At 37.8% G+C, this 25,009-nt stretch overlaps 1 protein-coding gene across 9 annotated transcripts in view; it reads right to left on the minus strand.

The window, feature by feature from the left end:
- The window catches only part of TRPM3 (transient receptor potential cation channel subfamily M member 3), a 607,343-nt gene that overhangs the window by 125,227 nt on the left and 457,107 nt on the right, over nt 1–25,009 (minus strand). For all 9 annotated transcript variants that reach the window (XM_059889200.1, XM_059889199.1, XM_059889198.1 and 6 more), the window contains one exon: nt 11,602–11,674. In XM_059889200.1, coding sequence (XP_059745183.1) covers nt 11,602–11,674 — 73 coding nt within the window. The remainder of the gene's footprint in view (nt 1–11,601; nt 11,675–25,009) is intronic.

Genomic DNA, 25,009 nt, shown 5'->3' on the forward strand with positions numbered 1-25,009 from the left:
TATTCAATATCATGATAATCTATCTTAGTGTGGGTTTATTTGTATTCATTGTTCTGGGCACTCAGTGGGTTTTTATCATCTGGTGACCTGTGTTCTGGAGTTCTGGGACATTTTCTGGAATTATGTTAATGATTTCTGACCTTCTGTTCTCTCATTATCTTTAATTCTGTCTGTCCTTTTCTGGGAGAGTTCTCCAACTGTATTTTTAATTCTTCCACTTATTTTTAGTTTGCCATGATCATTTTTAATTTCTAAGGGCTCTTTTTAGTTCTTGAACTAAATATAAGATGCTGTTCATATTTTAACAGTTTAAAGATTTCCCTTGATTTCTCTGAGGGTAGTAATCATAGTTTTGGTGAAGTTTTTTTCTTCCTACATTGGTTCTGTTTGCACCAAATTGCATTTCTCTGTTTATTTGTTTGCATATCTGTCCTCTACATTAGAGATATTTCTTATATGCCTGGTTACAGTTGGACATCTGATCACACTTAAGAGTGGGTGCTAAAGTGCTGATTGAAAGTCCTGAGCACATGAATGGAAATTATCAACTATGAACCTCATTGTAAGATAAGCTGGTTCCTTAAATGGGGAATCATTTATATTAATATCTTTAGGTCTTTTCTCTTAGGAGGATAAAATTTTACAAAAAAAGGACCTTTAAGTCCCTTTCGGTTTCCTCTTTGGAGAATGAAGACTCCCCGCCCCTCAGCCACCAGCATGCTGGGAACCAAAAGAGGGAGAGGACTGGGGTTTAGCATCCAATATTTAGCACCCTACTTTCAGTCTATAGTCTATCCCTCACCTTTCACCTGCTATCTCCTGGTGCAGAGAACATGTTTTACCCTCTTCAGAAAATATATCTTTGCTTTTTTGTTGGAGAGGAATTAGGAGTAGGCAACAGGATATGGCACTCTGGCTGCTTCTTTTAAAAGACTCCCTGTGCCCCAACTTTCTGGACCTTTTGAGCATACTGAAGTGTAAGTCAGCTTGATATTCAGTTTTTTCCCCATGTGTTATTTCTTACGTCTGCTTTTCATCTTCCATGTCTAGAAATGGTTTACATCACCTCTGATCACATCTGTTTGATCAAAGCTCCGTGACATGGTCCCAACCTCTCTGCAAGGAAGGCTAGGATGTTAGTCTCCAATGTGAAGAAAGAAATCAGTGTGGTGAACACAAAATACTGTTTCTGCTCTAGTGCTTTTAATAAATGACCATTTACTCTTGCTTTAGAGGGAATCAGTGTACAGTAACAACAGTAGACTCGTTCAGTGAACCATAGTTATCTAGGAATCTATCTGTACTTTTTTATGCATCAAAGAAATTTTACTCACTTATTTTTCAGAAGATATAAAAAATGAGGGCAGTCCTTAATATGCAGTCCTGGCCATAGAGGCTTAGGATGCAGAGCAAGTGTTCTGGACTCATAACCTGAGTTCATGTCTAGACTCTATCAATATTTAGCTGTGTGACCTTGGTCATGGTAGCTTATATGTGCTTCAGTTCCTCAAGTGTGAAATGGGTAATACTGATAGTACCTGTCCCATTGTAGTATTGTGAGGATTAAATTAGTTAATGCTTGTACTACAGTAAGTGCCATACTAGTTGTTATTCTTACATTTTAGTTGTACTATAGAAACCATTCATTTTGGAATTATGCTGCTGCCAATCTGCATGGTTATGTAACTCAGAATATTCAATAATTGATTTAACAAATGAGGCTGATTCATTGTTCTCCGGCAAGTTAGGGAAGAAAAGGTACAATTCTGTAGCACTGTGGCCAGTGGGCAATGATGATGTCTTCACAAGCCAAGAGCTGCCAGGGAGCTCTGGGTTTGTAATTAGCTTAAAATGCACACAGCATTGTTCCCATGCCAATCCTGAGGCCCAAGAGAGCTGCAGAGTAAAAGGTGTTTAGCTTCTGTGTAACAAGGAGCTGAGATGACCACATCTGCCATCAGAACTGGCTGCACGATGTCGGGAAGGAGGAACAGACCTGGCCATCTGCAGACCTGGATTCCAGTTCACCAGCAGAGACCTCTCACTGTCCTAAGCCTTTATAGTTCTATCCAGCTTTATAATTCTACAATGAGACAATCTTATGGACATGGTCATAACTTTGAAAATCTGCTAGAAATGGCCTGTCCATAACTGCAGACCTGGGGGCCCTAACGTTCATAGTTCTTACAAACACTTGGCACCTACTATACACTGTACTTTCCTGCTGGTGATTATGGCCCTGGAGCAAAGAACATAATATTCTCATCCTTTGATTAGGGACATGAGTCAAAGCCCTACTCTTCACTTACTGCCTATATCAAAGGAGTTGAAGAAGTCACTCTCTCCTATGAGTCTGGCACCAGAACTCTGCTTAGGGAGGAAGCTGTCTGTAAAAATATCCTGCAAAGCTGCCTAGGGTAGATGAGCCTTTCAGGGCAGGACCAAAATGTCAGAGAATGGGGATGAAATGCTCTGTTTGAAGAGGACATTTGTTTTACTCTTAGAGGAGAGCATGAAGAAGAGGACAGTGGGAGAAGAGGGGGACAGTGTGACAAAAGGGGATTCAAATGGGAAGGATCCATGCAAAGTCCCTGTGTGAAATAGCCAAAAGCTATCAACACTGGAGATGCTTGCTATGTGATTAAGAGTTGTGTGCATTACTGAACTTTTCTTCCAACCTTACCTATATTTTAGAAGTTTATTATGCTTTTATAAAAGTCTGCTAAAGCTTTTAACAAAAAGTTTTGGGTGAGTGAATTTTGTTATTTTTTTCGAAACTGTGGCAAGACTGAGTTTTACATTTTGTCTTTTGTGATGAGAAACAAAAATAACACACATAGAATCAGGAACCTGAAGGCAAGGGTGACCAAGGGACTTTCATCTTTCAAGAATTTGCAGAAATCCTGGGGAGGATGTAGAATTGCATTTCTGTCAGTCACTGAGTTGAAAGGTTGGAGTCCACCTCAGTGAACTTTCATAGGGAGGTCCAGTTTGCATCTTCATTGTTTATATGATATTGGCCAGTTACAGATTGGCCTGGGACTATAACTTCTTTCAATCAGTGGATATTTACTGAATGCTAAGCATATGTCAGGCATTTTTTCTGGCATTGGAATATGAAGGCAAAGAAGACAAAATTCTTTTTCCTCTGGAAACTTTCTAATTGGAAGGTGAAGTTTGTAATCAGAGTGACCACACTTCCCAATTTGTCTGGACATTCTTCCTTTATTCTAGCTGTTCTGGCCTAATTATCACTATCTCCCACTTTCATGCCTCAGAAGACCCAGTTTGGAGATAAATTAACTGGCAACCATTCCACAGAGTTGTTATAAAGATTAGATGATAAAATTTATGTGAAAATGCTTTGTGAATTGTAAAACATTATACAAATGAAAGGACTAAGATATTTAAGTTCTTTTATTGCATTCTTCTATTAAGACAAATAGAAATGTCCAAAATTGCTATCTACCTTGGTCTCTCTTATTGCTCTGAGATCTACTTGGATTTGCAAGAAAATAAAATTGCCAGAAAATTAATTTCATTTTAAGGAGGCTGGGCATGTGTTCAACCATTTTCAAGATTAACTTTATTTTTGTGGTCTGTTCTGGTTCTTTACATGTATGCTCAAGGGTTTTTGTTGTTCTCAAATTTATATGTCATTTCAAAATTAGGATTTTATGATTATGATGGATTTTGGATATGGGGGACATCCTAACTCCCTAGGAATTCAAAAGCCTGTTTTAGAAGAGAAAGAGTGTAAAAGCACTGTGTGCTCAGTCATGTCTGACTCTGTGACCCCATGGACTGTAGCCTGCCAGGCTCCTCTCCATGGGATTCTCCAGGTAAGAATACTGGAGTGGGTTGCCATTCCCTTCTTCCAGGGAATCTTCCTGACCCAAGGATCAAACTTACCTCTCCTCTGGCTCCTGCATTGCAGGCGGATTCTTTACTGCTGAGCTACTGGGGAAGTCCAAGAGGGCTTGTCCAGGACTTGAACCCGGGACCTCTTGCACCCTAAGCAAGAATCATACTCCTGGACCACTGAGCCACTGCTTGATAAAGCACTAAGTGTTCAGTATTTACTATGAAGAAAGCATAGTGCCTGCCCTCAAAGAGCTTCCAGTCCCTTAAATCCACCCTCATGAGAAAGGTGGTTGTTTTTGTCACAGTTTCCTTTTTCATAGTTGAGGGAACTGAGACATACAGAAGTTAAATAACTTGGTCAATTTTATATGCAGCAAAGAACTAGGATTTATATATATAAATCACACACACACACACACACACACATCATCTGATCCCGAACTCTGTTGATCATTTTTCACATATCCCAAAAATCTATATTTGATACTGATGGTGTGCCAGGCACTGTGTATATGGTGGTGAGTAAAACAGATGTGGCTCTTGTTCTCATTTCTAGTTTGGCATCATCATCAGCATGATTAGTCAGACTATCATTTATTAAACAGAACTTTCCAGGTTCTGCTAAGTGTTTTACTTGCATTATTAATTACAATTATTAAAATGACTATGAGTGAGGTATGACAATTATTTCTATTTTAGATTAGGAAACCAAGCCTCAATGACGTAAAGCAATTTGTTCAATCAGGGAGTAGTGATGCTTTGACTGTGTCTGTAATTCATACTATTAAAAATCCCTTTACTGGGTGGTCTCCCTGTGCTAAGTACTGTTCTGAGGGGTTGGGGTGGTAGTGGAGGATGGGGTAGATGGAGTCTAGTTCGGAAAGCCTGAGGTGATTTGGTTTTTACAAAATCATTTTCTCTTAAAGGATAGACTTTGGTATTGGGGGAAAAGTGTTAAGAATGTAATCACCTTTAAAATTTTTAGCAGAAATAATCAAATAAGTACAGATGATTAAAATTGAAAGGGATAATGACTATAGTGATAAAAAGAAACTATATAGTAAATAATATTCATAGATTGCATATTTAGGTCTACCTGAAGTGAATTATATGAGAATGGCTTGAGTGGATATCTGACCCTGATTAGTATTAATTTGACCTAGTTTCCATTTTTGTCTAGTGAGTGAAGAATTTGTTCCCCTAAGGTGCATAAGTGCTTGCATCTTAGGTAAATCTGACACTCTTTGGTCCTCAATACTTTTTTTAATACAATTGTTAGTCATGTATATATACATATATATTTAGTTGGTTTTGGTCTTCTCAGCACCCTTTGCGCCTCTACTTCCTGGCTATAGAGCCTCATTTTTTTTTTTTTTTGTTGTTATTGTTGGAAATCCATAACTCCAAGGCTTGGGTGGAACTGATCCCATTTCTCATTTCATGCTCACAGGGATTCTCCCATTGTCTTTGCCACAGTGATGGATTCAGGGATGGGTGCTGAACCAATGCAAGCAAATTCAAATGCTCCCTGGGACTTCTCATTGCAAGTATGAGAAAAGATGGCTCTTTTGAACTGGGGTTTGCTCAGTGGGTTGGATGTAAGCCTGCTACTGCTGATGGCTGTTCTGCACAACAAGTCTCAGACCGCCTGGTTGTGGGAATTGTTGTATTTCTTTTTTTCTATTTTTAAATGACATACCTTTTTATTTCCCCTTTTCAATTTTATGATTTATTTATTTTTAAAAATTAAAAATATTTTAATTGGAGGAAAATTGCTTTACAATGTTATGCTAGTTTCTGGTGTACTGCATTTCTCTTTGCTTGAAGAGAACTATGCATAAATTGAACTATGTTTCTGTCACATATGACTAAAAATTTCCTGGTTGAATCAATATTTCACCAGAGGTGTACTCTTTAAAAGTAAAACAAGTGTCAGACTGTACTTTTCTTCCACTGCATTAGGTTAAATTGTGGACATTCTAGTTTCATCATTAAGGTACTGTGCATGCGGCTAGGATCGTCTGGTAGCTGAGGACCCTGATAAGTGTTCTCAGAGCTTGAGGGAAGCAGATGTTCTGATCTATTATCACTCAGGTACCCCTGGAGTCACAGGGGTAAATGTCTGAGATCTCTGTGGCACTGTAAAGCCAAGGAATCCCGGATGTTCCCAAGACTCATACATGTAATGTAAAGAAAATTGAAAAGAAGTGAGGAGACCTGAGTGAAAGCTTTGGCTCTGCTATTGATTTGCCTAAGGATCCTGAATGTCTTTTAGACTCTTTGCCTCAATTTTAAAGTTTGTAAAAGGCATGGGAGTAGCAAGGTGAAAGGGCTTCCCCAAAGGCTCAGCAGTAAAGAATCTGCCTGCAATGCGGGAGACACAGGAGACATGAGTTTGATCCCTTGGTTGGGAAGATCCCCTGGAGAAGGAAATGGCACCCACCTCCAGAATTCCTGTCTGAAAAATCCCATGTACATAGAGGACTGGCAGGCTACAGTCCACGGGGTCACAAAGAGTCGGACACAACTGAGTGAGCACGTAGACATGTGAAAGGGGGTACTGTGGCTTCAAGGTGGCTTTGGGATGAAGTAAAAATAAGAGTCCAGTAGCAGACATAGGTCTGCACGGTCTGTACTGAGGTTCTAGTGCACATGGTCAATATGCTCCATGATATCAATGTTAAAGATTTGGCTAAAGAGATAAAAATGAACCATCAGGAAACAAGTGGATTTGGGGGAGCCTGGTTAATAGTGAAAGCACATGAGGAAGATTAAAAGTGGTCTCATATAGAGAAAGGTTTAATAATACTTTTGCAAAGAATCTACATTGTAAAAATTACAGAGTGAATTTCATCTCTAACCGAAATATTTCACTGTTCTCCAAAAGCTTACCTCCTATGCCCTTTTAAGCCTAAAATAAATATGCCACACATTTTGACTTTGGTGATCTCTTTTGGAAAAAATGTCATCTATTTCCATTGTATAATAATTAATAACTATGGTAACTTTGCATTGCATATACGTGATGAAAGTATCAATATGAATGTCCTTTTTTTGGTCTTAATAAGGCTGTCTAAACAGTTTGGGGTTTAAAAAAAACAATATTAAAAGGAAAGCAATCATGCATGTGTTGTTTAAGCTGCCTACACACAGAAAAAAAGGGTGGTAAAGATAAAACACATAATTAGAAATAGTTTTTTAATTTTCAAAGCAGGGCCATAATAAATTCCCATAAAACCTATTCATGAATCATCTAAGTTTAAGCAAAGATAGTTCCTCAGTAAACGTTTTAAGGTGCTAGTTACTTATGAAATGTATCTGGTGTAAAGAATTATTGGACATAAACTAGTTTAGAATATTGTGCCTCTCTGGTGGCTCAGATGGTAAAGAATCCATCTGCAATGCAGGAGACTTAGTTCAATCCCTGGGCTGAGAAGATCCCCTGGAGGAGGGTATGGCAACCCACTCCCCTATTCTTGCCTGGAGAATTCTATGGACAGAGGATCCTGGTGGACTACAGTCCATTGGGTCACAAAGAGTTGGACACGATTGAGTGACTAAGCACAGCTCAGCAGCATTTTGTTTTATCAAGGATTAATCAAGCCATTTAAAAATGAGTTATTTACCAAGACTAATTGTGTATTGACGCCAGTACTAGTTTGTGACAATAATTATGCATTTTCTAGTTAATAGAGTTGGAGGGGGATGCATTCAGAAGTAGTTTCAAAACATTAGATTTTATTTACTTTTATTATTCGTTTAGTTTATTTTTTATTTTTTTTTTTTTTAAAATTTTATTCTATTTTTAGACTTTACAATATTGTATTAGTTTTGCCAAATACCAGTTTTAAAGGAAAATGGCTCAGAAAATAGTGATTTTCACTGTTTTGTATGATTTAATCTAATCACTAGCATTCTTACTAGAAATTTTTCTAAAGTTAGAACATTGACTATTTTTCTTGGTATTTGAATTTTTATTCCAGTATTCTTGCCTGGAAAAGCCCATGGACAGAGGACCCTGGCAGGCTACAGTCCATAGGGTAGTAAAGAGTCAGACACGACTGAGTGACTGATCACATGCACATTAGCCACGCCTGTGTGATTTATAAAGACTCTTTAAATACTGCCTGTGGATGTTTTGATTATATCTGCACTTGACTTGTACAGTTAATTCCATAAGATGATTTTTCCTTTTTTTGTCACTTTGACATGAAGAAGTGTGGAGTTTTCTTGCTACAGTCTGTCTATTGTTCAGATCCATAATATATGAGAGCATAAGTTATTTTTCCCTTAACATTAAAAAAAATAAACAAACTAAAGTACATACTTTATTAAGATTTATCTAGTTTCAACCTAATGTTCTTTTTTTCTCTACTCAAGAATATTATCCAGGAAACCACATTATTTAGATATCAGGTCTCCTTAGGCTCCTTGGGGCTGTGACAATTTCTGAGACTACCCTTGTTTTTGATGATCTTGACAATTTTGAGGAGGACTCTATCATTTCTGCACTCTCTTCTAAGATACTTTTCAGAAAATGAAGTAAGCAATAGAAGTTATTCTCTCTTTATGCCACAGATGAACTTTACCAATGAAGATTAAACCTAAAGAAAAATAATTCCTCATTTATAGAGGACAGCTGTCATCCCATATTACACTTCAGTGCATGTACAGAAGTAAAAGAATATACACCCACATGATTTGACCTCCAAGGTGTCTGAGAAAAGAGGAAAAAATTGGGAGTAACTCTATGCCCAGAAGGCTTCCCTGGTGACTCAGATGGTAAAGAATCTGCCTGCAATGCAGAAGAGCCAGGTTCAATCCCTGGGTCAGGAAGATCCCCTGGAGAAGAGAACTGGCTACCCATTCCAGTATTTTTGTCTGGAGAACTCCATGGACTTTGAGCCTGGCAGATTAAAGTCCATGGGGTCACAAAGAGTCAGACATGACTGAGTGACTAACACTTTCACTTTTTCTTTCTATGCACAGAAAGGATCAAGGGGTCACTTAAAATAACTTCTACTATGAGTAGATGTTTTCTGGCTTCACTGAAACTGCTGCATGGGGGATGCAGATAGGATAAGGTGACTGCCAGAGCAAGTTGATAAGCACTGGATGGTTTGTTCAGGTAAGTCTGGGGCTCTTTCCAGTGGAAATCTCTGATTGCTATGATTAGGCAGGGCCTGCCTGAGAGACAGAGGCAGACGGAAGAATGAGGGGATCTTAGATTCTTGAGTTACACTTCCTGCAGAATCTCTAGAGGTGTTTGAAGTTCAGAAGTATTAATAGTGTCACAACTCCTCTGAGTAAAATAACCTGATTTAGCAAAAAAAAATACAGGACTCCCAGCTTTGTTTTAATTTTTGATAAATAACAAATAATTTTTTTTTTTTTAGTGTAAGTATGTCCTATGCAATATTTGGGACAAATTTAAGCCAAAAATTTATTTGCTGTTGATCTAAACATTCAATGTCCTGCATTTTCTCTGGCAACTCTATTCTGCTCCTACTCCTTGAATTCCCTGGGTGTATGGGTGAGCAGGGGTTGAGGGGAGGAGGCAGAACTGAAAAGCAGAAGGATGAAGGGTGTGCAGTCTCTAGTTTCAGATCACACATATCAGAGAGCAGTTTCCTTAATGTGAAAGACAAATGTGATGTGACATCATCTAGTCTCAAAAGCTACTGCAGGTGTCAGCATTTGAGAAACTATGGGCTTCCTAGATCTCTGGAACAACTTTTTTTTGACTCCCTTTTCTCTTCATTTTTGAACATACTTAATAAATCTGTATCACATAAATAGTATTCTTTATATACAGATCCTAAAAAAAAAAAAATGAAACTCAATCGGACAAAAAAGAAGGAACAGCAAATGTATATTTTCCCTGTTGATTCTTTCCTCCCCTAGGTCCTGAATCTGTGGACCAGTGCTTAGTTTCATCTCTCTCGTCTTCCTCTTTCTGCCTTACTTCTGATTTTCTCAGATGATAGAATAAAAACTGAATCACACAAAGGTTCCTTATATACTAGATAATTGAAAACTAAGCATAATTATAAAAATTAAATGTTAAGCCATGTTACTTGTCCAGGCATAAGTTTTAAAATACATGGAAAGAAAAATTTAACAAACTAAAAGAGTTTGAAACTGATATAAATATATTCTTGGCCTCTAAGGAAGTCAGCAAAAGCATTACACTTGATATCCTTCACAAATCAACTGGGTTAAAATCAGAGAGCATTTCAAAGCCTGCACAAAATAGAGTTGACACACCATAATATTTTAATGGCATAAATTCCCATTAGCATCTACTGCTGCATAAGTAATGTTCATTATAGTGATTAGAAATGTTAATTTCTGAGAGCAATCATTATTTCCTTTAATCTTCTATGGCCGTGTTTTTAAAACTGCAGGTTATGACCCATTAGTGTGTCATAAATCAATTTGGTGGGATATAATTAGCATTAAAGAGAACAGAATAGGTTAGAATTGAAAATATCCCATTTCATTGCATATAGCAAATGTAAATACTATTTTATTTACTTTATTTCAGCTTTCTAACTACATATGTATAACTACTTGGTTATAATATAAAATGCATTTAATATGGTCTGTCACATACAGAACAGTTGGAAAACAACTATTATATATTAGAACAAATAAATTCTAAGACGAATTTGAAGGTGAAGTACACTTGTCTCACAAACTGGTGAAAGAGAAAGAAAATATTTTGAATAGAAGATATTAAGATGACTAATATTTTAACTGATAATTGGGCCACATCTCCATTTACTATGAGTTTTGATTCAAGGAGATAAATGCGGTGTTTCACTTTTCTATTATCAAGGGACAAGGCATGCCTTTCACTTCATAGATTTGTATGATTCAGTAGTCATGATTGAATTGTAGCACATTTAAATTTTAGGGAGCGGCTTCCCTGGTGGTTCAGTGGTAAACATCCACCTGCCAATGCAGAAGACACACGTTCAGTCCCTGAGAAGATGTTACAACGCTGTGGAGTAACTAAGCCTGTGTCCTAGTGCCTGGAAACCCTAACTACGGAGCCCAGGGGTTGCAACTACTGAAGACCAAGTGTCCTAGAATCCATGCTCCACAACGAAAGAAGCCACCACAATTAGAAACATGCATGCCACAATTAGAGAGTAGCCCCTGCTTGCTACATCTAGAGAAAAGCCTGTGCAGCAACGAAGACCCAGCACAGCCAAAATTTAAATAAATAAATAAAATTTTTTTTTAATTTATAAATTTTCTGAAATCAAGTCACACTATAATAGGCCTATTATAGGGAAATTTAATAGCATTACGAATATATGGAGATGTATGGAGAGAGTAACATGGAAACTTACATTACCATATGCAAAATAGATAGCCAACGGGAATTTGCTGTAAGTCTCAGGAATTCAAACAGGGGCTCTGTATCAACCTAGAGGGCTGGGATGGGGAGGGAGATGGGAGGGAGGTTCAAAAGGGAGGGGATATGTGTATACCTATGGCTAATTCATGTTGAGGTTTGACAGAAAACAACAAAATTCTGTAAAGCAATTACTCTTCAATTAAAAAATAAATTAAAAAAAGAATGTGTTACAAGAGAAGTCCTTATGTTATCAATAATTGGATGTGTCATGGTATTATTTGGGATTATATCCACTATTAGGAGACATAAGATTGCTGCCTAATCCATTTAAATTACTTTTGTACTCCTTGTATATAGAAACTCTTTACCTTTGAGCAAAGCTGTCAGGATGGCTAAATCAATGTCCTGGTGTCCTTCTGATCCCATCCGAAATACTGTAATCTGCAATTTGAGACAAGGTGACCATTAGCAATACATTTTTTTCCCTCAAGAGAAATTAAATCAATGAGACAGTATTTGAACACAGACTATCTTAATATCTATAAGGTAGATTTTTAACCACAGAGAAAGCATACATGGCAAGAATTCAATTAGAGGGCTCTGCAATCCATTAAGAGGGAGATGCCTCAATAGCCTCCAAACAGAAACCAATTTAGATAATTCACTGATTATGGTTACAATCTCTGAAACCAGACACAAAGGAAAAATGTCCCCTTTAATCATTTTAGCTTTAGAATAAAAACTTACCAAATTTTCAAAAATGTGTAAAGTCATAATTTAAACTGAGTTGAGAAATTAAGTGTTTAAAAAGTTAGTATGCCCTTCAGTAAAGGTACCATGTGCCTTTGTGTCTGTATGTGTTTGTGTGTTTATGCTTGCGCACAGTATAGCCATCACTACATTCTCTCCTAGCAATAGCTACTCAACGGTTTCAATATTGTGATGCCTCTAGATCCTTCAGTCCTCTCAACAACCTTAAACCTTCTTGAGAAGGACTTAGCAGTATCCAGGTGGTAAGGATGAAAGAGCAGACAATAAAATAACATTTTTCTTTTTAATTTTGGTAAGAAAAGTATTCTTTCGGGATGAATGAGGAGGCAGAGAGTACAGAGGTAGCAGTGAAGGATTAAAACATGCTCAATGATAACAAAGACTTTTTTTTCAAGTTAGAGGGAAGCTACTTAAGGAAGCCAAAAGATTATTTGAATATCTACATTGATTGAATTACTACTGTATTCAATTGCTTTAGACTTCAAGTTTCTTTATCTGTAAAATGGGGAACTCATGGGGCTTGCTTATTTCTAACTACATAGGAAGTAAACTTCATAGGATTGGCTAATACATAATTCTGGGGAAGATGGTTAAGGACAGGGAAGCCTTGTGTGCTTCAGTCAATGGGTCGCAAAGAGTCAGACATGACTTAACAATTCAACAATATATAATTCTAAATTTTTTACCATGATAAAGAGCACAGGTACCTAGACTCACAGACTGTTCAACTATCAGTTGCTTAGAAATCCTCTAGCCCACTGCCCGGGGACAGAGTCATTTGTTTATGGTCAGCATCAACTTAGAAGGACAGCTATGCCAGGAAGTCAGTAGCTTCTTGTTTCTTTTGTGTGCCTTAAATACTGCGAAGAACTAAGGAAAGGAACAAGATCTTTGAGCACCTGACCCAAATGGGTTAATAGCTGCTTAACCATTCATATCTGTTTATGTCCTTCAATCAGAGCCTGGGGTGAGTGTAAGGCAGAGATTACAAGTTGAAAAGCCTCATAGGCCTTTGAATTAAAAAATGTAAAAGATATAGAGGGAGCCAGGCAAAATCCACTTAAGTGCTGTGTTTGGCCTCCAGGCCACAGCTTTGACCTCTGTCAGGGTCGAGGCGGTGCCCCTGGCTCCAGCAGGTTTGTACTAAAATCTGCTTCTGCATAAGCACAAATTTGGCCAAAGTGCCATCAGGACATTCTCTCAAACAGCTCTTGATGCCACCAGAAAATCCACTTGGGAGATGAGGGGCAGTTCTCTGTTTTGAACTCAGGAGTGCCTGAATTGGGAAGAAAACTTGAAGTCCACTGCAGAGAGAACCAAGAGGCAGAAGTGGAATTTTGGCTAGACCTTTAACTCTTTAAGCCAGGGCTGGCTAAGGTCTGAAAGGTATTATTGTGTCCTGAGCTGGTAGCAAATTGCAGACTATCAGAATAACATCTCTCATTGTTTTAGAAGAATTCAGAAATTAGGCATCAAATGGAACTCCTTAAATGTCTCCCCTACTTGTTCTAGGCATTCAGATGCCTAAATTCCACCGACTAATTAGAGATCCCACTTCAAATGCAAATTCTTCTGAGGCAGCAAATGGATAAATTAAATTTACTCTGAAATAACAGATTACCAGGCTTTCTTTGAAACAGCTTTGAGGAGGGGAAAGGAAGGTTTACAGTATGGAGCTGCTAAAGGATTTCGGGGTCGGGGTGGTGGAGACACAGACATTTGTGCTATTGTTTATCAAGGAACCTGAGGTGGCATTGTGCTCTGGGGCATCACAGGTTTTCTGGAAAGCTGATGTGGAGGGAATAGCTGTCCACCTGTCCAAGCCCCCATCCTGGTATGCTTAGACTGAAGAATCTAAGGACCTCAGAAAGAGTCTGACCAGAGGGAGACCAAACATGAAGGATCCAAAGATGAAATTTATTTCATAATTTTCCCTTGAGTTGACCTGATATATTATGTGTCCACTCCTCTAAATCTTTAAATTTAAATTTGAAGTTAAAATGTTTAAAATATCACTCAATTTATACGTCTTTCTCAGAAAAAAAGACGAATCAAACAAGAAAACCAGAGTTGTCTTCATCTACCACTCTTGGTATTGGCAAAGATGCAGAAAATCAGATATTCTTAAGTATTTCTGGTGGAGATGTGAATTGAAATAGTAGTTTTGACATATTATAGGTTGATATAAAGTTTCTTGGTTTTAATGTATTATTCAGTTCAGTTCAGTTGCTCAGTCATGACTGACTCTTTGCAACCCCATGGACTGCAGCACGCCAGGCCTCCCTGTCCATCACCAACTCCTGGAATTCACCCAAACTCATGTCCATTGAGTTGGTGATGCCATCCAGCCATCTCATCCTCTGTCGTCCCCTTCTCCTCCTGCCCTCAATCTTTCCCAGCATCAGGGTCTTTTCCAATGAGTCAGTTCTCTGCATCAGGTGGCCAAAGTATTGGAGCTTCAGCATCAGTCCTTCCAATGAACACCCAGGACTGATCTCCTTTAGGATGGACTGGTTGGATCTCCTTACAGTCCAAGGGACTATCAAAGAGTCTTATCCAACACCACAATTCAAAAGCATCAATTCTTCAGTGCTCAGCTTTCTTTATAGCCCAATTCTCACATCCATATATGTCTACCGGAAAAACCATAGCCTTGACTAGTTGGACCTCTGTTGGCAAACTAACGTCTCTGCTTTTTAACATGCTGTCTAGGCTGGTCATAACTTTCCTTCCAAGGAGTAAGTGTCTTTTAATTTCATGGCTGCAATCACCATCTGCAGTGATTTTGGAGCCCCCAAAACTAAAGTAAGCCACTGTTTCCCTATCTATTTCCCATGAAGTGATGGGACCGGATGCCATGATCTTAGTTTTCTGAATGTTGAGCTTTAAGCCAACTTTTTCACTCTCCTCTTTCACTTTCATCAAGAGGCTCTTTAGTTCTTCTTCCCTTCCTGCCATAAGGGTGGAGTCATCTGCATATCTGAGGTTATTGATTATTTCTCCCAGTAATCTTGATTTCAGCTGGTGCTTCATCCAACCCAGCATTTCACAATAAACTATGGAAAATTCTGAAAGAGATGGGAATACCAGACCACCTGATCTGCCTCTTGAGAAATTTGTATGCAGGTCAGGAAGCAACAATTAGAACTGGACATGGAACAACAGACTGGTTCCAAATAGGAAAAGGAGTTCGTCAAGGCTGTATATTGTCACCCTGTTTATTTAATTTATATGCAGAGTACATCATGAGAAACGCTGGACTGGAAGAAACACAAACCGGAATCAAGATTGCCGGGAGAAATATCAATAACCTCAGATATGCAGATGACACCACCCTTATGGCAGAAAGTGAAGAGGAACTCAAAAGCCTCTTGATGAAAGTGAAAGTGGAGAGTGAAAAAGTTGGCTTAAAGCTCAACATTCAGAAAATGAAGATCATGGCATCTGGTCCCACCACTTCATGGGAAATAGATGGGGAAACAGTGGAAACAGTGTCAGACTTTATTTTTCTGGGCTCCAAAATCACTGCAGATGGTGACTGCAGCCATGAAATTAAAAGATGCTTACCCCTTGGAAGGAAAGTTATGACCAACCTAGATAGCATGTTCAAAAGCAAAGACATTACTTTGCCAACAAAGGTTCGTCTAGTCAAGGCTATGGTTTTTCCTGTGGTCATGTATGGATGTGAGAGTTGGACTGTGAAGAAGGCTGAGCGCCGAAGAATTGATGCTTTTGAACTGTGGTGTTGGAGAAGACTCTTGAGAGTCCCTTGGACTGCAAGGAGATCCAACCAGTCCATTCTAAAGGAGATCAGCCCTGGGATTTCTTTGGAAGGAATGATGCTGAAGCTGAAACTCCAGTACTTTGGCCACCTCATGCGAAGAGTTGACTCATTGGAAAAGACTCTGATGCTGGGAGGGATTGGGGGCAGGAGGAGAAGGGGACCACAGAGGATGAGATGGCTGGATGGCATCACTGACTCGATGGACGTGAGTCTCAGTGAACTCTGGGAGTTGGTGATGGACAGGGAGGCCTGGCATGCTGCGATTCATGGGGTCGCAAAGAGTCGGACATGACTGAGCGACTGATCCGATCTGACTCTGCGTATAAGGTAAATAAGCAGGGTGACAATATACAGCCTTAACGTACTCCTTTTCCTATTTGGAGCCAGTCTGTTGTTCCATGTCCAGTTCTAACTGTTGCTTCCTGACCTGCATACAGGTTTCTCAAGAGGCAGGTCAGGTGGTCTGGTATGCCCATCTCTTTCAGAATTTTCCACAGTTTATTGTGATCCACACTGTCAAAGGCTTTGGCATAGTCAATAAAGCAGAAATAGATGTTTTTCTGAACTCTCTTGCTTTTTCGATAGTCCAGTGGATGTTGGCAATTTGATCTCTGGTTCCTCTGCCTTTTTTAAACCAGTTTGAACATCTGGAAGTTCACGGTTCACGTATTGCTGAAATAGTAGCATATAATATTTTGCTAATTGTTTAATTGTTTTTTATTATTTATGTATTATTATTTAACAACAATTTATAAAATATTATTTGTTACTATTTTATTTAGAATCTTTGCAATTATGTTAGTAAGTTAGGTTGGTATATGTCACCATTCCTCTTGGTTTTGGTATAATGGTTACAGTATATTTTCAGTATGAATTAGGAAACTTTTTAAATTTACCTATGCCCCAGAACAATAAATGTAATGAAGGAATTCTCCTTCAGGCAGATTTAGTAGAATGTTTATAAGCTATCTAGCACTGAATCATTTTTAGGGATAGATCACTGATCATCTTTGTAAATTCTCAACAGTTATTAATCAGTTTAGATTTTCTGCCTCTCCTAGGCTCAACTTTATATATTTTCTGATGTAGTCAAAGATTTCATCTAGATTTTCAAGTTTGTTGGTATACAATTATACATGTAATTCTCTTATTTTAAAAGTTCCTTTATATTTACAAATCTATGGATGTTTTTTCATTCTTCTTTCATTTGATCAAAATCACTATCATTTTAAAGAATCAGATTTTCATTTTATTGATCAATAGTATTACTTAAAATTTGAAGTTACTATTCTCTGCTCATTGTTTCTTCTGCTTTTGCTTCCTTAGCTATTCTTTTCCTAGAAGTTGACTTCCTGGCCAATTTATTTTCATTGTTTGTTCCTAACAAATACATTTATATGTTTATGTATCTCACATGTTTTTATATGCCTTATGTAATTTTTTATGTATTTTATACTTTAAAATATATGCAATTTATTTTCTCTTAAAATTGTTTTAATACATGAGAGTATATGTATGTATATATTTAAAACATTTTCTAAATGTATTATTTTGTTTGAAAAAAGTGTTTACTCCCTACTTGCTGGGTACAAGTTCAATATTATATATAGATTACATACTACTTTTTATTCAAATATCTACATATTTACTTGTTTCTTCTTTCTGATTACTCATGTTAAAATCTTCTATTAGGTTACAATTATTCCTTGAAAATAAACATTATTTCCTTCGTATGAATATATACATATTGATAAAAAAATTTGTGACAATCTGTTCTTGGTAGATTGAACGTTTAATCAGCATACGATGTCTCCTTTTCCTATTTAATGCTGTTTCTTTGTACTGTATTTTGTTTTACGTTAATATTGTAGTTGTCACACATACACTTAAGGGAGATTAGGATGTGTCTGGTATATTATTCCATCTGATTGTCACTTTTCTGTGGTCACTTTGTTTTAGGTGTGTATCTTGTAAACAGCAAGGCTAGTTGTCTTTTCTAAAACTCAAGTAGAATCTTTCTCTCAAAGGCAGAAATGAATTCAGCTACATTTAATTACTATTTTTTGTGTGTTTTCTTTCATCATATTTTGTTTTTCATTGTCTAGATTTTCTTATCATTTCCTTCTGCACCTTTCTTTTCCTTTAACAGTATCATATATTTGCATATATAATACATACACATGGCAAAAACAATCCCAACAGTACAGAAAAATATATGGTGAAAATTAACTGTATCATTTCTGTTGTCAGTTTTCCAGCACCCCTTTAGAAAGGTAGGCAGCATTATTAGTTGTAGAGATGTTCTATACACATATAGAGAGAAATACATGTATCTCCCTTTCACATAAGTGGTGGCAAGTTGTACACGCTATTTTATACTTCACTTTTTTTTTCACTTGACAATCTATCCTGGAGACCATTCCATTCAGCCACAAAATGTGCACCATTATCTGTTCAGTGCTTAATGTTTCATTATATGGATGTACTTCTATTAATGAATATATGGGTTGTTCCCAATCTTTTGTCAATATTAGCACCACTGCAGGGGATATCACTGTATGTACATGGCTTAATATATCTATAGGATAAAATTTGTAGGTATGGAATTTCTTGGCCTAGTTAATCTAAGAGGAGGTCATTAATTCATTATTCTGATTCTACTCCCAGGGCTCTCCTGCTATCTTTATTTTGATCCTTTATGGTAAGTGAAATAACTTAATTATTTAGAAAACTGTAGTTTCTATACTTTTAATAATCCAGAAATTACTTAAAATTTATTATCTCCTAACATGTTACCCTTTTCCACCTTTGTCCATGCTGAGCTCTGATAGGGATGTGTTTAAGGTATATATTTTTTGTCATTTTGGTTTTTTTTTGTTATTTTGAAGGGTAGAAGAGATAGTCATATGTGTTCATTCTATCAAATCTTGTTAATGAAAATTTTAATAGGAAAAATTTTAAATTAGATAGAAGTCATTAATCTAATTATTTTAAAGGCAATTTAGTAAATGAAGCCTGATTTTCCTTGTAAGAGTGGTATTTTCAACATGCAGCCTAAAATTGATTTGACATGGTTGGTTATTTTGTCAAAACACTATGGAATATAGAGAAATTAATGTGTTCTTCAAGATTTCAAAACAACAAACGTCAAACATTTTTGTTAAAGAAAGACACAACTTTCCCCCCAATTCAGTTTGACATTTTATGTCTTTAGCTTGCTTGTGGACAGATTGCCTTAGCTTGGGTGGAATTCTGATTCTCACGTGAATGCAAGTTCAATTGTTCAAGATGAGATGATTTCACTGTTTTCTGTCCCTTCATCTTATCTGCCAACCAGCTTCTCTGCTTCTGTTCTTGCTTCATTTTGCACCCCTTTAAAGTCAAGAATTTGTCATCCTCACCCTCTGCATACAAGTGATTCACTGAACACACCTTTGCTGAGCTTCTCTGTGCTCGGCACTGTTTAGGAGCTGGGAACAAAGCAGTGAATGAAACTGACAAACAAGCCCTGCCTTCACAGAGTGTAGTCTAGTGAGGAGAGACAGAGGGAAAGTAACTTAACATATGACATGTCAGATTGTGGAAAATGACATACCACAGTGCTTCTCACTATTAACTTCTTTCTCCATCCCCATTATCACAGCATTTTCAGTCTGTAGTACCTTAACTATTCCAGTTGTTTCATTATTGGTCTTTCCATTCTATTCCCCATACAGCTATTTAAGCAATCTTCCTGATTATATAACCCTTCTTATTAAAATTTTAATGGCCTCAATTATTTATGGTACAAAACTAAAAATTCTTAGCAGGGCATTCAAGGAATGCTGGTATTCCATTCCTGGCAATTTCTTTTGTCTTGTCTCTTGCTGACTACATCTTCACCACCATGCCTTTGCATCCTCTCCCACCACCACAGCCATGACCCAACCCCACACACCTGATGCACCCCCTTGTGCTGAACAGCTTAATCCTTTCAGGGGTTTGGATGTTGTTTCTAGCCTCTTAGCCTTTGTTCATTCAGTTCTTTTTTTTTTTTGGAAAGCCCTTCTTTCTACTTAGTGAGCAAACTACAAGAATTTCATTGACATATACTACTGAAGAAGCCTTTCTATAGAATTAGGATTGGAACCCTCACTTCTCTTTGTGTATTTATAATACTCTGTAAGGCTGTCTAGCATACTACTTTAACCCTTCATTGCCCTTATTTGCACATATGTCCCTTTGTTTTAAAGAGAGATCCATGTGCAGACAAGATTGCTAGTCTCTGCTCAGTAAATATTTGTTAAGTGGATAAATCATCACCAAAGAGTTGTGTTCAGGAAACTGGTTTGGAGAAACCAAAAAGTAAAAAGTATCACATTCCACACACAATGGTAACAGCTAAAGTGAACAGGTCTGTTAGGCTACAGATCAAGAGTATTTTAAGCATTAAGAGTAAATTTTAACACAAGAGTCTCCTGGACACTATATTACTGCTAAGCACTTAATCAAACATTATGTGATAGAAACTAGGCAGACTGAGTTTTAGAAATTATTGAAGCTTTAGTGTTAATATATATAATATATAATACAATATATAATAAATAAAAGAGAGTAAAAAAGCTGGCTTAAAACTCAACATTCAAAACACTAAGATCATGGCATCTGGTCCCATCACTTCATGGCAAATAGATGGGGAAAAAAATGGAAATAGTGACAGACTTTATTTTCCTGGGCTCCAAAATCACTGCAGATGGTGACTGTAGCCATGAAATGAAAAGATGCTTGCTCCTTGGAAGAAAAGCTATGACAAACCTAGACAGTGTAATAAAACCAAGACATCACTTTACTGACAAAGGTCTGTATAGTCAAAGCTATGGTTCTTCCAGTAGTCATGCATACATATGAGAGTTGGACCATAAAGAAGTCTGAGTGCTAAAGAATTGATGTTTTTGAATTTTAATGCTGGAGAAGACTCTTGAGAGTCCCTTGGATTGCAGGGAGATCAAATCAGTCAATCCTAAAGGAAATCAACCTTGAATATTCATTGGAAGAACTGATGCTGAAGCTGAAGCCCCCATACTTTGGCCATCTGATGCGAAGAGCCGACTCATTGGAAAAGACCCTGATGCTTGGAAAGATTGAAGGCAAAGGGAGAAGAGGGCAGGAGAGGATGAGATAGTTAGATAGCACTGCCGACTAAACAGACATGAATTTGAGCAATCTCCGGGAAATAGTGAAGGACAGGGAAGCCTGGTGTGCTGCAGTCCAGGGGGTTGCAGAGTCGGATGTGACTTAGTGACTGAACAACAGCGAAAGTGTTAATATGACTTTTATGAGATATAGGTGGCACCAATTAACCCAAAAGTATTGACCCATATGTTTCACCACAGTGTTTTGGTGCCTTTTGGATTAAATCATAGTTTAGACAAAGACTTGAAGCAAGAATATATTACATAAAAATGAAAAAAGACCCAGAAATACAGAAATGATTTGGGATAAGTAATTTTATGTTTGAAGATAATCTTGTTCATTTTCTGAGCAGCAAACAAGTACAGTCACCACCTAAATAACAAAATAAGAGATTTTGTGGCTGAATTAATCATGGACTTCCCACTTATAAAAGCCCGCAGGTATAGTTGAATAAGATAAAGGCACAGAAAAAAAATACTGAGAAAATTAAACTGACTCCCTTTAATCACAAATTAGCTCAATTTGTGATTTATATTTATGTCACAGTGAGCAATAAATCTGTGAAGGTAGACATGGAGATTGAGGCTGGCTTTTGAAAATGAAAATAACCATGATATCAAACTGAAAGACATTTATAAGCTGCAAAAACACTTTGGCTCAATCTATCAAAAATAGAAAGGAACATTTCCACAATCATTTCATGCTGTGTTAGATATGGAAGAGATGATATCTGAGTTTAACAAGTGCTTTGTAACATGTCTGAGAATTTTAGAGTAATACCATAGCTACACAACAGATAATCAGCAAAGTTCATATGATTTTTTTAGGAATTTAGAAAAGTTAAACAATAATAATGTAAACCAATAGACTTAAAGACATCAAACATGCTAAATATGGAAATTCCTTAAAGGACACGTCTCTAAAATATTTATTATTTACTCATTAAATTACTTAATAAAGTCTGGAGATATGTTTCCTGAGAATAGAAGCAGGAAGAGAAGGAAAGAATCAGGCTCATAAGTAATTCAATCATCACAATGCAATGACTTTTAAAAATCATCAGCGTAGCAGAATATTTCCCTGATGAATTATTAATGTTCCAGATAATTCAAAATAATTGAGTGATTTATAGAAAGTGCAAAAGTCCATGTTCATCAAGATATAGAATAATACAAACCCCTCGATAAGGATCCTAACAGGAATCCTGGTTGGTAACACAAGGTCTTTGAGCAGATAGTGGCTTCAGTTTTCACTTTGGCACAATCAACGGCCACTTAGTATAGGGTTGTGAATAGTGAATGGCTAATTCATTCTGTCATTAGGATGGATTTCCAGAAGTTTGGGGATCTTGTCACTAGAAATGAGTCTCATAGCTAGAAATGAGTATTTTATAAAAAATACATAAATTACATAAGCGGTTAGTTGTAGTTAAAAGGAAGCTTGTGTTGACCTTGAATCAGATATGTTGTAATGGCCTCCAATTCCATTACTAAAAGTGCTGCAGAGAGGGTAGCAGCTCTCATAAAGCCAGTTGCACCAAAATCGTAATGGGAAGAGACAGCATATGCTGAAAGGGCTGACTTCACACATGGAGGCAGAGCAGCTACAAGCGAGGTCAGAAGTCCCATCTCTATTGGCACCACTACTACCACTGAAAATTCTTGTCATGTCTGACTCTTTGCAATCCCATGGACTATAGCCAGCCAGGCTCCTCTGTCCATAGAATTCTCCAGGCAGGAATACTGGAGTGGGTTGTCATTCCCTTCTCCAGGGGATCTTCCCAACTCATGGATCAAACCCAGGTTTCTGCATTGCAGGCAGATTCTTTACTGTCTGAGCCACCAGGGAAGCCTCAGTGGCTCAGTTGGTAAAGAATCCTACTGCAATGCAGGAGACCCAGGTTCAGTTCCTGGATGGGGAAAATCCCCTGGAGAAGGGAATGACAACCCACTCCAGTAGTCTTGCCTGGAGAATCTCATGGACAGAGGAGCCTGGTGGGCTATATACCATGGGGTTGCAAAGAGTCTGACATGATTTAGCGGCTAAACCACCACCAGCCACCATAAAGAATTTAAGCTCTTATTTTTTGGAAAAAGGATCTTGAAGTTCAGATTGACCTCATCACTTTCTCCCAGTTTCACTTCCCTTATTTTTATTTTATTTTTAAAATGATTTATTTTAATTGGAGGCTAATTACTTTACCATATTGTAGTGGTTTTTGCCATACATTGACATGAATCAGCCATGGGTGTACATGTGCTCCCCGTCCTGAACCCTCCTCCCACCTTCCTCTCCATCAAATCCCTCAGGGTCATCCCAGTGCACAAGCCCTGAGCACCCTGTCTCATGCATCAAACCTGGACTGGCGATCTGTTTCACATATGATAATAAACATATTTCAATGCTATTCTCTCAAATCATCCCACCGTCGCCTTCTCCCACACAGTACAAAAGATGGTTCTTTACATCTGTGTCTCTTTTGCTGTCTCTCATATAGGGTCATCGTTACCATCTTTCTAAATTCCATATTTATGTATTAATATACTGTATTGGTGTTTTTCTTTCTGACTTACTTCGCTCTGTATAATAGGCTCCAGTTTCATCCACCTCATTAGAACTGATTCAAATGCATTTTTTTAATGGCTGAGTAATACTCCATTGTGTATATGTACCACAGCTTTCTTATTCATTTATCTGCTGATGGACATCTAGGTTGCTTCCATGTCCTGGCTATTATAAACAGTGCTGCAATGAACGTTGGGGCACACGTGTCTCTTTCAATTCTGGCTCCTTGGTGTGTATGCCCAGCAGTGGGATTGCTGGGTCATATGGCAATTCTATTTTTAGTTTTTTAAGGAATCTCCACGCTGTTCTCTATAGTGGCTGTACTAGTTTGCATTCCCACCAACAGTGTAAGAGGGTTCCCTTTTCTCTGCACCCTCTCCAGCATTTATTGTTTGTAGACTTTTTGATAGCAGCCATTCTGACTGGTGTGAAATGGTACCTCATTGTGGTTTTGATTTGCATTTCTCTGATAATGAGTGATGTTGAGCATCTTTTCATGTGTTTGTTAGCCATCTGTATGTCTTCTTTGGAGAAATGTCTATTTAGTTCTTTGGCCCATTTTTTGATTGGGTCATTTATTTTTCTGGAATTGAGCTGCAGGAAATGCTTATATATTTTTGACATTAATTCTTTGCAATTGCTTCATTTGCTATTATTTTCTCCCATTCGGAAGGCTGTCTTTTCACCTTGCTTATAGTTTCCTTCATTGTGCAAAAGCTTTTCAGTTTAATTAGGTCCCATTTGTTTATTTTTGCTTTTATTTCCATTACTCTGGGAGGGGGTCATAGAGGATCCTGCTGTGATTTATGTTAGAGGGTGTTTTGCCTATGTTTCCCATATTTTCACTTTATTCTTTTGATGCTGTACAGGTCCCAAGGCAGTGCTATCTCAAGTAAGTTCGTGGTGCAAATGAAATCATTTGGTGAAGATAAGCTTTGGATGCTCTTGTTTTGTTTTGTCTTTTTTTGGTCTATTTTAGCATGTAAGTCATGTCACAATGTGGTAACTATTGAATACTGGTCATGAACCTAATCAAGGCTCCTCAGGTCCATGTCTGGAATCTCTGTCATAGCCTAAAGAGCACCTTGTGATTCTAAGCCGACACACAGGGAGGACAGGAAAAAGTGAACAGCTGATTTCATGATGAGGCCAACAACAGGAACAGGCTAAATGCCTCATCTACTCATTTTCTGGTGGAAATTTCAGTGGGGCTCTCTACAGGACTGGAAAGTGAAAAACTGAAAGTCACTCAGTAGTGTCCAACTCTTTGTGACCCCATGGACTATAGCCCACCAGGCTCCTCTGTCCATGGAATTCTCCAGGCAAGAATACTGGGGTGGGTAGCCATTTCCTTCTCCAGGGGATCTTCCCAACCCAGGGATCAAACCCAAGTGTCTTGCAACACAGACAAATTATTTACCAGCTGAGCCACCAGGGAAGAACAGGGCTGAAACTAGAACAACCTGTTATGTACTATCTCCTGC

Source organism: Bos taurus, chromosome 8 (assembly GCF_002263795.3).
Source record: "Bos taurus isolate L1 Dominette 01449 registration number 42190680 breed Hereford chromosome 8, ARS-UCD2.0, whole genome shotgun sequence".
Classification (NCBI taxonomy): domain Eukaryota; kingdom Metazoa; phylum Chordata; class Mammalia; order Artiodactyla; family Bovidae; genus Bos; species Bos taurus.